Source organism: Delphinus delphis, chromosome 1 (genome assembly GCF_949987515.2).
Source record: "Delphinus delphis chromosome 1, mDelDel1.2, whole genome shotgun sequence".
Taxonomy (NCBI): domain Eukaryota; kingdom Metazoa; phylum Chordata; class Mammalia; order Artiodactyla; family Delphinidae; genus Delphinus; species Delphinus delphis.
The window spans coordinates 4,371,906-4,385,376 of record NC_082683.1 but is presented as its reverse complement, the minus strand read 5'-3'; the positions used below and the strand labels follow the sequence as shown (position 1 = coordinate 4,385,376).

Below are 13,471 nucleotides of genomic sequence, written 5' to 3'. Positions count from 1 at the left end.
GCCATGACAATCAGAGAAGAAAAAGAAATAAAAGGAGTACAAATTGGAAAAGAAGAAGTAAAACTGTCACTGTTTACGGATGACATGATACTATACACAGAGAATCCTAAAAATGCCGCCAGAAAACTACTAGAGCTAATCAATGAATTTGGTAAAGTTGCAGGATACAAAATTAATGCACAGAAATCTCTTGCATTCCTATACACTAATGATGAAAAATCTGAAAGTGAAATCAAGAAAACACACTCCTATTTACCACTGCAACAAAAAGAATAAAATATCTAGGAATAAACCTACCTAAGGAGACAAAAGACCTGTATGCAGAAAATTATAAGACACTGATGAAAGAAATTAAAGATGATACAAATAGATGGAGAGATATACCATGTTCTTGGATTGGAAGAATCAACATTGTGAAAATGACTGTACTACCCAAAGCAATCTACAGATTCAATGCAATCCCTATCAAACTACCACTGGCATTTTTCACAGAACTAGAACAAAAAATTTCACAATTTGTATGGAAACACAAAAGACCCCGAATAGCCAAAGCAATCTTGAGAATGAAAAACGGAGCTGGAGGAATCAGGCTCCCTGACTTCAGACTATACTACAAAGCTACAGTAATGAAGACAGTATGGTACTGGCACAAAAACAGAAAGATAGATCAATGGAACAGGATAGAAAGCCCAGAGATAAACCCATGCACATATGGTCACCTTCTCTTTGATAAAGGAGGCAGGAATGTACAGTGGAGAAAGGACAGCCTCTTCAGTAAGTGGTGCTGGGAAAACTGGACAGGTACATGTAAAAGTATGAGATTAGATCACTCCCTAACACCATACACAAAAATAAGCTCAAAATGGATTAAAGACCTAAATGTAAGGCCAGAAACTATCAAACTCTTAGAGGAAAACATAGGCAGAACACTCTATGACATAAATCACAGCAAGATCCTTTTTGACCCACCTCCTAGAGAAATGGAAATAAAACAAAAATAAACAAATGGGATCTAATGAAACTTCAAAGCTTTTGCACAGCAAAGGAAACCATAAACAAGACCAAAAGACAACCCTCAGAATGGGAGAAAATATTTGCAAGTGAAGCAACTGACAAGGGATTAATCTCCAAAATTTACAAGCAGCTCATGCAGCTCAATAACAAAAAAACAAACAACCCAATCCAAAAATGGGCAGAAGACCTAAATAGACATTTCTCCAAAGAAGATATACAGACTGCCAACAAACACATGAACGAATGCTCAACATCATTAATCATTAGGGAAATGCAAATCAAAACTACAATGAGATATCATCTCACACCAGTCAGAATGGCCATCATCAAAAAATCTACAAACAATAAATGCTGGAGAGGGTGTGGAGAAAAGGGAACACGCCTGCACTGCTGGTGGGAATGTGAACTGGTACAGCCACTATGGAGAACAGTATGGAGGTTCCTTAAAAAACTACAAATAGAACTATCATATGACCCAGCAATCCCACTACTGGGCATGTACCCTGAGAAAACCATAATTCAAAAAGAGTCATGTACCAAAATGTTCATTGCAGCTCTATTTACAATAGCCCAGAGATGGAAACAACCTAAGTGCCCATCATCGGATGAATGGATAAAGAAGATGTGGCACATATATACAATGGAATATTACTCAGCCAGAAAAAGAAACGAAATTGAGCTATTTGTAATGAGGTGGATAGAAGTAGAGTCTGTCATACCGAGTGAAGTAAGTCAGAAAGAGAAAGACAAATACCATATATATATGGAATTTAAGGGGAAAAAAATGTCATGAAGAACCTAGGGGTAAGACAGGATTAAAGACACAGACCTACTGGAGAACGGACTTGAGGATATGGGGAGGGGGAAGGGTGAGCAGTGACAAAGTGAGAGAGAGGCATGGACATATATACACTACCAAACGTAAGGTAGATAGCTAGTGGGAAGCAGCCGCATAGCACAGGGATATCAGCTCGGTGCTTTGTGACCGCCTGGAGGGGTGGGATAGGGAGGGTGGGAGGGAGGGAGACGCAAGAGGGAAGAGATATGGGAACATATGTATATGTATAACTGATTCACTTTGTTATAAAGCAGAAACTAATACACCATTGTAAAGCAATTATACTCCAATAAAGATGTTTAAAAAAGGAAAAGAAAGAAATTAAAGATGGTGCCAATAGATGGAGAGATATACCATGTTCTTGGATTGGAAGAATCAATATTGTGAAAATGACTCTACTACCCAAAGCAATCTACAGATTCAATGCAATCCCTATCAAATTACCAATGGCATTTTTTACGGAACTAGAACAAATCATCTTAAAATTTGTATAGAGACACAAAAGACCCCGAATAGCCAAAGCAGTCTTGAGGGGAAAAAAGCAGAGCTGGAGGAATCAGACTTCCTGACTTCAGACTATACTACAAAGCTGCAGTAATCGAGGCAATATGGTACTGGCACAGAAACAGAAACGTAAATCAATGGAACAAGATAGAAAGTCCAGAGATAAACCCACACACCTACGGTCAACTACTTTATGACAGAGGAGGCAAAGATATACAATGGAGAAAAGATAGTCTCTTCAATAAGTGGTGCTGGGAAAACTGAACAGCTACATGTATAAGAATGAAATTAGAACACTCCCTAACACCATACACAAAAATAAACTCGAAATGGATTCGAGACCAGACACTATCAAACTCTTAGAGGAAAACATAGGAAGAACACTCTTTGACATAAATCACAGCAAGATCTTTTTTGATCCACCTCCTAGAGTAATGGGAGTAAAAACAAAAATAAACAAATGGGACCTAATGAAACTTCAAAGCTTTTGCACAGCAAAGGAAACAATAAACAAGATGAAAAGACAACCCTCAGAATGGGAGAAAATATTTGCAAACGAATCAATGGACAAACAATTAATCTCCAAAATATATAAACAGCTCATGCCGCTCAATATTAAAGAAACAACCAACTCAATCCAAAAATGGGCAGAAGACCTAAATAGACATTTCTCCAAAGAAGACATACAGATGGCCAGGAAGCACATGAAAAGCTGCTCAACATCACTAATTATTAGAGAAATGCAAACCAAAACTACAATGAGGTATCACCTTAAACCAGTCAGAATGGCCATCATCAAAAAATCTACAAACAGTAAATGCTGGAGAGGGTGTGGAGAAAAGGGAACCCTCTTGCACTGTTGGTGGGAATGTAAATTGATGCAGCCACTATGGAGAACAGTATGGAGATTCCTTAAAAAACTAAAAATAGAATTACCGTATGATCTAGCAGTCCCACTACTGGGCATATACCCAGAGAAAACCGTAATTCAAAAAGACACATGCACCCCAGTGTTCACTGCAGCACTATTTACAATAGCCAGGTCATGGAAGCAACCTAAATGCCCATCGACAGATGAATGGTTAAAGAAGATGTGGTACATATATACAATGGAATATTACTCAGCCATAAAAAGGAACGAAACTGAGTCATTTGTTGAGACGTGGATGGATCTAGAGACTGTCATACAGAGTGAAGTAAGTCAGAAAGAGAAAAACAAACATCGTATATTAATGCACATATGTGGAACCTAGTAAAATGGTACAGATAAACCAGTTTGCAGGGCAGAGGTTGAGACACAGATGTAGAGAACAAACGTATGGACACCAAGGGGGGAAAACCACGGTGGGGTGGGGATGGTGGTGTGCTGAATTGGACGATTGGGATTGACATGTATACACTGATATGTATAAAACTGATGACTAATAAGAACCTGCAGGGGCTTCCCTGGTGGCGCAGTTGTTAAGAATCCACTTGCCAATGCAGGGGAAAAGGGTTCAAGCCCTGGTCTGGGAAGTTCCCACATGCCGCGGAGCAACGAAGCCCTTGCGCCACAACTACTGAGCCTGCACTCTAGAGCCCGCGAGCCACAGCTACGGATGCCCACGTGCCTAGAGCCCGTGCTCCGCAACAAGAGAAGCTACCGCAATGAGAAGCCCACGCACCACAATGAAGAGTACCCCCTGCTCACCACAACTAGAGAAAGCACGCACACAGCAAGGAAGACCCACCCAACGCAGCCAAAAATAAATAAATAAAATAAATAAATAAAATTAATTAATTAAAAAAAATTTTTTTAAAAAGAACCTGCAATATAAAAAAACAAACAAACAAAAAACAACTAATACTAAGCTTTCTTTGGGTTATTTATATGGAAATATGTTAATATAAATGTTTCAAACATTACATGGAGTTTCTAAAAATCTTATATGTTCTGATATAATGTTATAAGTCATAATTCTAGTTATTACTTTAAAATGAATATCTCAGAAATAACTAGAAAAAAATTTAAAATAAATAAATAAATTAGTAAAAATAAAAAAAGAAATACCAAAGTTACTTTGCTGATTCCATGTTTTTCTTAAGGACATTCACTGCCCCAGCTCTCTGGAGCTTAAACGCTGAGCTGTTCTTAAAGTTTGCAACACTTGACAACGTGGCCTTGGGAAGAACAGTGTTTCATTATTCTGTTTTCTTTTCCAAGTCCCTGTCCTCTTTCTGGAATCTGCCCTGGAAGAGGCCCCGGGTGCTGGGGGAGTCGGTGGGGCACCTGCCAGCCCTCCTGGGTTGTGCCACTCCAGGCAGCTCGACCATGATTTAGAAACAGAGATGAGCTCACAGCTCTGCTCACTGCAGGCGCTCCATCTATTTAAATTTAACTCTGGCAAACGCTGCTCACTTTCGAGTGCCAGACATTGTGCTAATAAAGTGCTTTTTACGATTACCCCTCACTTGGGGGTTTGAGACAAGAGCTCTTGTTATCCTCGTTTTTCCGATCTGGAAACTGCTGATGGAGGGGTTTATTAAACTGCCCACGGCCGCAGGGCTGGTCCATGGTGGAGCCTGGCAGGGAGGCTGGACTCCAGGGCCAGAGCTCTCAGCCCCAAGCCCTGGTGCCTTCCCACCACCGACCAGGCTTGAACCACATGGCGTCCGCTGCGAGGGCCCGGGGGCGTCAGCCTCGGTGGGTGATGCTGATGAGTGCAGTGCCACCCATCTTAGGCGCCCGCACTGGACCGCCAGAGCCGCCGCCGTTCCCCCTCCCCAACCCCCACCCCCCCGCAGTTGTGTGTGAAACTCCTGCCTTCATCAAGCAGCTTGAAACAGGGCTGAGGGTTCTCGCAGTCAGGGGTGTCCAGTCCAAGGAAGGCCCGGCTCTGCTCGCGTCACCCCCTCATCGGTCTCAGCCCAGGGGCCCCCTTTCCTGCTGAATTCGGACAGCCAGAGGCAGACAGTTCAGTCTCTGCTCCCAGCAGTTCTGTCCTCTGGTTACGTCAGATTTGCCTGCAAGAGCCCCTCAATGCCAATGCCGCCTACCACAGCGGCCAGTAGCCACACGTGGCTGTTTCCATTATAATTAAAAGTAAATAAAATGAAAACGCTGTTCCTTGGTCAGCAGGGCTGCGTTCCTTCTGGAGGCTGTAGGAGAGAATCGTGGTTTGCCTTTTCCAGCTTCTAGAGGCAACGTGCATTCGCTGGCTTGTGGCCCATCCTCCATCCTCAAAGCAGGCAGCCTCTCCCTGACCCTGCGTCTGTTGCCACGGCTCCTGGCTCTCCTGTCCTCTTGTGAGGACCACTGTGATGACCTGGGGCCCACCTGGTGATCCAGGCTAAGCTCCCACCTCAAAATCCTTAACCGCATCACACCTGTGAGGTCCCTCTGCGTGTGAGGTAACAGTTTCACAAGTTCTGGGATTAGGATATGGACATCTTTGGGGGCCCCCGTTCCACCTGCCACAGTAAATTCCAGCTGACACGGAGAGGCAGGTAGGGCTCCAGTCCACTTCTGCGCTCTGCCTTTTCCCTGCCCTGTGTCTTACCCTGTGAGCCCTGTGGACAGGACGCTGGCAGAAAACTCGGAAGAACGAGGGGCCCCTGAGCTCTTGGGGTTTCAAGGCAGCATGGAAAGAAGTGCTTCTCCCTCTGTCCCAAGCCTCCCAGCCGAGGACATGGCACCTGTGAGGGTCGGGGATTAGGGGTGAGCCTGGAGGCAGCAGGCTCGTCCCTGCCCCTCGTAGAGCGTTTGCGCTGGAGCTGGCGTCCCCCTGAGCGCAGCTGAGTACCCGCCTCGCAGGCAGGCTCACGTGCTGGGGATGCTGAGCTGTGACCCAGGCCTTCTTCCCCTGTGGGCCGCCACGGAGGTGGTCGCACCTCAGTGTCGGATCCGCACAACTGCTAATGTCCTGGGGACCCAGGGAAGAGGGGCAGGGGTTCGTTGCCGTGTTCTTCACCAGCTGAAGAGCTGGAACTCCCTCGCGGAGACAGTTGCCCATGTTATTCGTTTAGGCAGCGTTAAAAGCAGCTTCTTGCCCAGTGTACCTGTGCCTGCTGCAGAAACAGAGAAAGGAAGGGAGGGCTTTGTTTTAAATGTCGCTGCTTATTATTACCTTGTTGGAACGATTCTTTTTTTCTTTTTAATATTTCCACTTTTAATTTATTAGGCTTATATTGACAAAGAAACCATAAGCTCGTTATTTATTTATTTGTTTAATTTATTTACTTTTGGCTGCATTGGGTCTTCATTGCTGCGCGCAGGCCTTCTCTAGTTGCAGCCAGTGGGGGCTACTCTTCGTTGCGGTGCGTGGGCTTCTTCTCGTTGCGGTGGCTTCTCCTGTTGCAGAGCACAGGCTCTAGGCGTGTTGGCTTCAGTAGTTGTGGCACACGGGCTCAGTAGTTGTGGCACGCGGGCTCTAGAGCGCAGGCTCAGTAGTTGTGGTGCATGGGCTTAGTTGCTCTGCGGCATGTGGGATCTTCCCGGACCAGGGCTCAGACCCGTGTCCTCTGCCTTGGCAGGTGGATTCTTAACTACTGGGCCACCATGGAAGCCCTGGAACGATTCTTTTCACCCCCTGAAGACACAACAGGGAGTTCTGCGGGCAAACTCTCCCTTTGGGTTTGAGACGCCTTTCCCTGGAGGGCTGTTGCAGAAGGGCACTCAGACCCCACCAGAAATGACTGTCCTGGGCTTCTGTCCAGACAACCTAATATGCGGGAGTGACCTCCCCCGAGAGACGGCCACTCTTGCACCCATTTGCAGATGAGGAAACCGAGGCACAGCAGCTTCCTGGCTTGCCCCCTGCCCATGTTCAAACCCAGGCCTGTTGGACCCCAGAGCTCGAGGACCCCAAGGCTCCTCCCCAGGGCACAGTAGCCTGAGGGAACTGGGGGCCCCGGGGGGCTGCTCCGGGCTCAGAGAGCCTGCCTGTCGTGGAGACACTCATGGGGACTGTCTGGTTGTGTCAGGGCTAATCTGTCCCTGCTTCAGAGGCTCAGAGGAGAACTGGGTGGTCCCTTCCTGGCCTTCTTCCCTGGATCCGGAGGCCCCAACACCTCACCCCTGTCCAAGGTGGCACATGGCACCCAGTGCCACCAGGAGATGCTGTTTCTCCCCTTGAGCAGGTCACCCCACTTTTTTATATATATATATAAATTTATGTATTTATTTATTTTTGGCTGCGATGGGTCTTTGTTGCTGCATGCGGGCTTTCTCTAGTTGCAGTAAGCGGGGGCTACTCTTCATTGCAGCGCGCGGGGCTCCTCCTTGCGGTGGTTTCTTGTTGCAGAGCACGGGCTCTAGGCATGCGGGCTTCAGTAGTTGTGGCATGTGGGCTCAGTAGTTGTGGCTCGCGGGCTCTAGAGCGCAGGCTCAGTAGCTGTGGCTCACGGGCTTAGTGGCTCCGTGGCATGCGGGATCTTCCCAGACCAGGGCTTGAACCCGTGTCCCCTGCATTGGCAGGCAGATTCTTAACCACTGCACCACCAGGGAAGCCCCAGTCACCCCACTCTTAAATAAACTAGTCATCCTGTGGGCGGATGTGGATGTGTGACCTAGTGGAAAGTCCCCAGGCAGCGTCGCTGCACTTCGGAGCACACAGTCAGGGCGGAACGCATCTCACCACCGCCCCTCGGAGCGCCCTCGAGCACGTGGCAGGTGGTGCCCGCTCTGGCAGTTTCTGAGACAAAGGGAGCAGCAACCAAGCTAGACTCGGGCTGGGGTCGCCCCCTGCTCAGATGGGCCCCAGTGTCCCGGCTCTGACCTCTGTGCCTGGGGGAGGGTGGAAAGAGCCCGGCCTTGCTGGGCTGCTCGGGCTGAGGGCGGCCACGATGCTAGTTGAGGCGAAGTGTCTACAGAAGTGTCCCCGTCCGGCTGGAGTCTGCAGTGGCCCGCTGTCCACACAGGGCTACGTGTTGGTTCAGGCGTGATGGGGCGCCCGCTCTCGTGGGGCTCCCTGGCTGGGAGGGAGGCAAACATCAGACAGGCCATCAGATGGGTTGGATACCCTGAAGGAGAGGAGCTCTGTTCTAGAAAGAGAGCGACGGGGGGCGCCCGAGCTGCCGTGAGAGGGTGGACCGGGCTGGGCAATGGGGCAGGGGCGGCGTGGGGTCTGTGGGGTGGAGACTGTTCCCACAAAGCTGGGACCCATTGCTGGGGACCCTCCACCACTGTGGACTGGCCACTCTACACTCTTGGATGTTGGGGGAGCCTAGTGATGTTGCAGTGGGTGGTGGGAGCCTTCCCAGCATCTGGGAGCTGACGAACCGTGGATGTGGCTGGAGCTGCCCTGAGGTGCTTCTGACCACCCCATCCCCAGCGAATGACCACAGACCCCAGAGTGCACTTTCTGAGCCGAGGGTCAGGGAAGGGGAGGCCCTCAGCAGCACGGGGGTCTCTCCTTGTCAGTTTCAGATTAGGCCCCAGGCCCTCAATGACCTAGTCCGCCTTCCAACTTTCAAGCACCTTTCCGTGGTGGCCAGCCAGTGGTAAATAAAGCCTGTGGGCTGTGAGAATAAAGATGTCACCATCTCTGAGAGGTGAAGAGGCTGGTGTTCTGGCTATAATTGAAGTTTTCCCGACTTTTAAGAAGTGATCAGGGACTTCCCTCGTGGTCCAGTGGTTCAGAAACCACCTGCCAATGCAGGGGACAGAGGTTCGATCCCTGGTCTGGGAAGATCCCACCTGCTGTGGGGCAGCTAAGCCTGTGTGCCACAACTGCTGAGCCCACGTGCCACAACTACTGAAGCCTGCGCGCCTAGAGCCCACGCTCCGCAAAAAGAGAAGCCCCCGCTCGCCGCAACAAGAGAAAGCCCGCGCGCAGCAATGAAGACCCAACGCAGCCAAAAAAATTTAAAAATTTAAAAAGGAAGCAATCACTGTGTCTCCTACCATGAGTGACACTCAAGATGGCGTCCTGTTGTGTCTAATGCTCATAATCAACTTCTTTGTTGTTTGAAACCACTTTTGATTAGAAGTTTCTTCGGATTTCTACCCGAAATGAGACGTGATTAGCCACGTGGTTGGTGGGGGGGCTTGCACAGGAGACAAAGCAAGAGTGTGTTTCCATCTGTTCTTTTTTATTTTTTTTTTGGCGGTATGCCTGCCTCTCACTGTTGTGGCCTCTCCCGTTGCGGAGCACAGGCTCCAGACGCGCAGGCTCAGAGGCCATGGCTCACGGGCCCAGCCGCTCCGCGGCATGTGGGATCCTCCTGGACCGGGGCACGAACCCGTGTCCCCTGCATCAGCAGGCGGACTCTCAACCACTGCGCCACCAGGGAAGCCCTCCATTTGTTCTTTGAACAAACGGTCAGTGTTGCAATGCCCCGAATTCACTGCCCCCGCATCCCTGCCCCTTGGCCAGGGAGTTCTGGCGGGTTTCCTCTTGAGGGGGGGTCTTGTCCCTCCCTGCCTCTCGGCTTATGGGCCCCAAGTCTTCTGTCTGGTCGTGGGTGAGAGGGTGCTGGCTGGCACTGGGGCTGGCATGATGGGGACAGGCAGGGACGCCTGGAGACCCTCGGGGATGCCCACCTCCCCTTCCTGCTCCCCTGGAAGCGGCCCGTGTGGGCCGTGTGGGGGCTGTTCCCAGGGTGGGCCCAGGCGCTTTGCATGCCACGGATAACCGCGCCCGCTTCTGCCTGCCCACGCGCTCACCACCCTAACAGCCACCCGCTGCCCCAACTTGTCTGTCTTCCTGGTCTCTAAACATCTTCTGTGGGGGCCCGTCTCCATGGAGCTGGGACATTGGGGTTCCCAGGGTGTTAAAAGGTCCCTGCAGTCAGCGCCGGTCAGGCCTGGCCAGGGATTTCCTTGAGCCCAGCCCAGAACCAGGCTGCATTTGGGATGGTGGTCCTGACCACGTCAGTGGAAAGGATTAGTGCTGCGTCAGGGTCCAAAACAGCACTGCTGGCGGTAATGACCGCACTGCATGCCTCCTGCCACCAGGCAGGAGCCTCGGCACCTGGCTCGATTCATGCCAGCCCCATGGTTACCCCGTGAGGCAACTTGTTTCTGTTTATACGAGAAAAGCTGGGCTCCATGAGATGAAGTCGAGGGAAGGGAGGCCAAGGCCAGTGGTAGTTGGGAGCCCGTGACCAGGAGGGCGGGGGCAGAAGGGATGCTCTAGGGTAGATGTTCAGGACTTAGGGGCATGGGGAGTGCAGAGAGGTTGGGGCAGGGTGGAGGGAGAGCGGGACCCCCAGGACAGTGTTACAGGAACGTGTGACTGTCTACAAGGGAAACTACTGGTGTGGAAGGTGGGGAGCACCTGGGGACTCTGACCATGGGCAGGGCCGCGGGGGTGTTGTCGGAGGGCAGATCCGCAGCTCAGAGGAGAGTGCTGGTCCAGTGGGCGACACTGACCGGGAGGGGAGCCTGACGGGACAGACGCAGTCCCACCTGCACAGAGGGTAGGAGGACGTGGGCTGAAGTGCAGACAGTGGCTCCAGGGGTCTTAGGACCACGGTCAGCGTGGCAGCTTGGCCTGACGGTGCATGTGACGCTGCCCTCTGACCGGCATCGGGAACGCTGGAGCCAGGGAGCTGGGGGGTGGGGGGTGGGGCCGGGGAGGGTGGAGGAAGGTTCCTTAGCGGGGCTCAGAGCAACTTGGTGGGGCAGCTGTGTGGCTCCAGAGGCACAAGTAAGGCCAAAGCATGGGCAGTGCAGATGTGTCCTTAACCTGCGGAGGGATCTGAAAGCAGGTGGGGGCTGGCCCTGAGGGGCGGGACTCACTGGAAGCATCCTTCCAGCAGCCGCTGCCTCTCCCGGGGAATAGAGACCCACGCTTGGGTGGCCACCAAGATCCCTTCGGCTCTAAATGTTTCCGTAAGTGAAGGAAACGCCCCCTCACTAACTAGAAAGGTGAACACTCAGGGGGCCCCGATGTGCTGTCGTTGTGATGTCCTGGCAGTTAGCAGGATGCTCTGTGCTGTCTAACCAAGTGTCTTCCAGCATCCTCGGTACTGCTGATTTCTGCACCCTCCCTGCCCAGCCCGATCCGGCCGCCTGGCCGCCCTGGGTCGAGGCTTCCCTAACCCGCTGTCTGTGCTCCGCAGGCTGTGTCATCACCATCTCTGGGCGCGTGACCTTCACCAGCAATAAGTCCATGGAGATCGAGGTCTTGGTGGATTCCGACCCCGTGGTGGACAATTCCCAGAAGCGCTACCGGGCCGCCAGTGCCTTCTTCACCTATGTGTCCCTGAGCCAGGAGGGCAAGTCTCTGCCTGTGCCCCAGCTCGTGGTGAGTGGCCCCTCCGGCCCGTGTGTCCCTGGGGGCAGCTGCCCCCGCTGCTGGGCCAGCCCCCTCGGCGCTTGCTGGGCTCCCAGGAGAAACCGAGCTACATGAATCCATTCTGGGCAGCTGGGTCCGCTCAGCTCCTGAGGGGCCAGCGACCTTGGCTGTGGGGCGGATCAAACGTGAGGCCCCGTCCCCGCGGACTGTGGGGGAGGGACTGGGCAGACAAGGTGAGAGGCGCCCCTTACGAGCTCCTTGCCGTGGGATAAGCATGCCGCCTTGCTGGTCCTGGCACCTTGTACGAGTGCTAGAGTGGGGGTGAGGACCCTCCCAGGGTGGGCTCTCGAGGAGGCCCTGGCCTGCGTGTCCTGCATCATGGGGCCAAGCTAGAGCCCTGCACCTCGGGGCTGGGCGTCTGGGCCTCGTGGCCTTTCCCAGCCCTGGCTCCCCAGCCAGGTTCTGCCCTGGGTGTGCAGAGAGCAGTGGCAGGTTGGCGGCCGCCACCAGGAGCAGAGCTGGGGGCTCTGGCCCAGGCGTGGATCCTGGCAGGTCTCAGCCACCAGCAGGGTTTGCTTGGCTGCCGTCCTGGGCTCCACAACCCAAGAGGCTGCTATTGGAGCTGCGGGGGCGGGGGCGGTGGGGGGGCACAGGTGAGTCACTAGCATTTTCTTAATTTGGAAAAGAGAAGGTTGTATTCACTGAACTTGTAAGGGTTTCCCTCCGTCTCGCCCCCGGCCCCCTCCTCAGCTCTTGGCGCCCACGGGCCCGCAGCGCTCAAGGCCACAATCCCCGGAGACTTCCGGGGCTCACACCCGCCGCACGCCAGGCCCGCATCCACGGTCTGGCCTCGTCCCTGCCCTGCCTTTCTCCAAAGCACCAGCGCCCCGGCTTGTGGGAGCTGCTCATTTGCCGGTTGTCCCTCCCCCACTGGACTGAGCTTCACGAACTGGAACACATGTGCTCCTAGTGGCTCACTGGGGCTGGAACAGTCTTGGCACTTAGTGGGTGCGGTTGGGAAAATGCATGAATCCTGCTGTGTGCAAGGCCTGAAGCCAGTCCCAGGAGGAGAGACAGGCGGCGTGGACGCTCGGGGGAGCCGGGGGAGCGCGCTGGGCCGGTGGCCTCCACCTGGGGTGGACGTGAAGTGGTGCCTGGGGAGTGGGCAGGAGCCCCCAGGAAGGCCAGTGGGGCAGGGGGCCGTGCTGGGCGGTCGTGGGAGCTGTAATCCCAACACCTTGGTGCGTGCCAGCTGTCGGGGAGCCTGGGAGTCGGGGAGCCTGAGGCGGCCAGCGTCAAGGCGGGGCGCGGGGAGGGCAGGGTGGCGAGGAGGCCCAGCTCAGAGGCACGACTGGGCGACTGTGTGTTGGATGCAGGAATGAACGAGTGAATGAATGAACGATGCCTCCAGATTCCCCTTGAGGCTGATGACAGCTATATGAGCCTCACACATTCCTTAGCTGTGCCGGTCGGGGTAAGTGCCCCCGCCTGGAGGGCGGCCCTGTGCCCGCCGGTTCTGAGTCCTCTGCCTGCTTCTCTCGGCCACCGTCAGCCCAGCAAGGCTGAGGCACTTGGGGAAGGTCACACAGCCGGTCCGCGGGAGCCTGGGTGCAGAGGAAAGCCTCCGTTCAGGCTGCTCCTGGTTTGTCTTGAGCCAGTCTGTCACTAGGGGGCCAGGAGGAAGCCAGAACCCTGGGTGGTGGTTGAGGTGCGGGTGCGGAGCCGAGAAGCCTGGGGAGGGGCCGGGGGTTAGGGTCTCGAGCACCTGACGCTTGTGTGGAAGCGACTGGCAGGCGACTCAGGCCCCCCGCCAGCCTCCCAGGGCCCCTGCAGCATCTGCTCCCATGCAGCTCCTGTGCCTCCTGGCAAAGAGCACGTACTGGAAGCCTCCGTA

The 13,471-nt window shown here is 53.0% G+C and overlaps 1 protein-coding gene across 1 annotated transcript in view; it reads left to right on the top strand.

Moving 5' to 3' along the window:
- The window catches only part of ACOT7 (acyl-CoA thioesterase 7), a 90,346-nt gene that overhangs the window by 62,573 nt on the left and 14,302 nt on the right, over window positions 1–13,471 (top strand). The window contains exon 8 of the mRNA XM_060027737.1: window positions 11,402–11,586. Within this exon, the coding sequence (XP_059883720.1) occupies window positions 11,402–11,586 (185 nt within the window). The remainder of the gene's footprint in view (window positions 1–11,401; window positions 11,587–13,471) is intronic.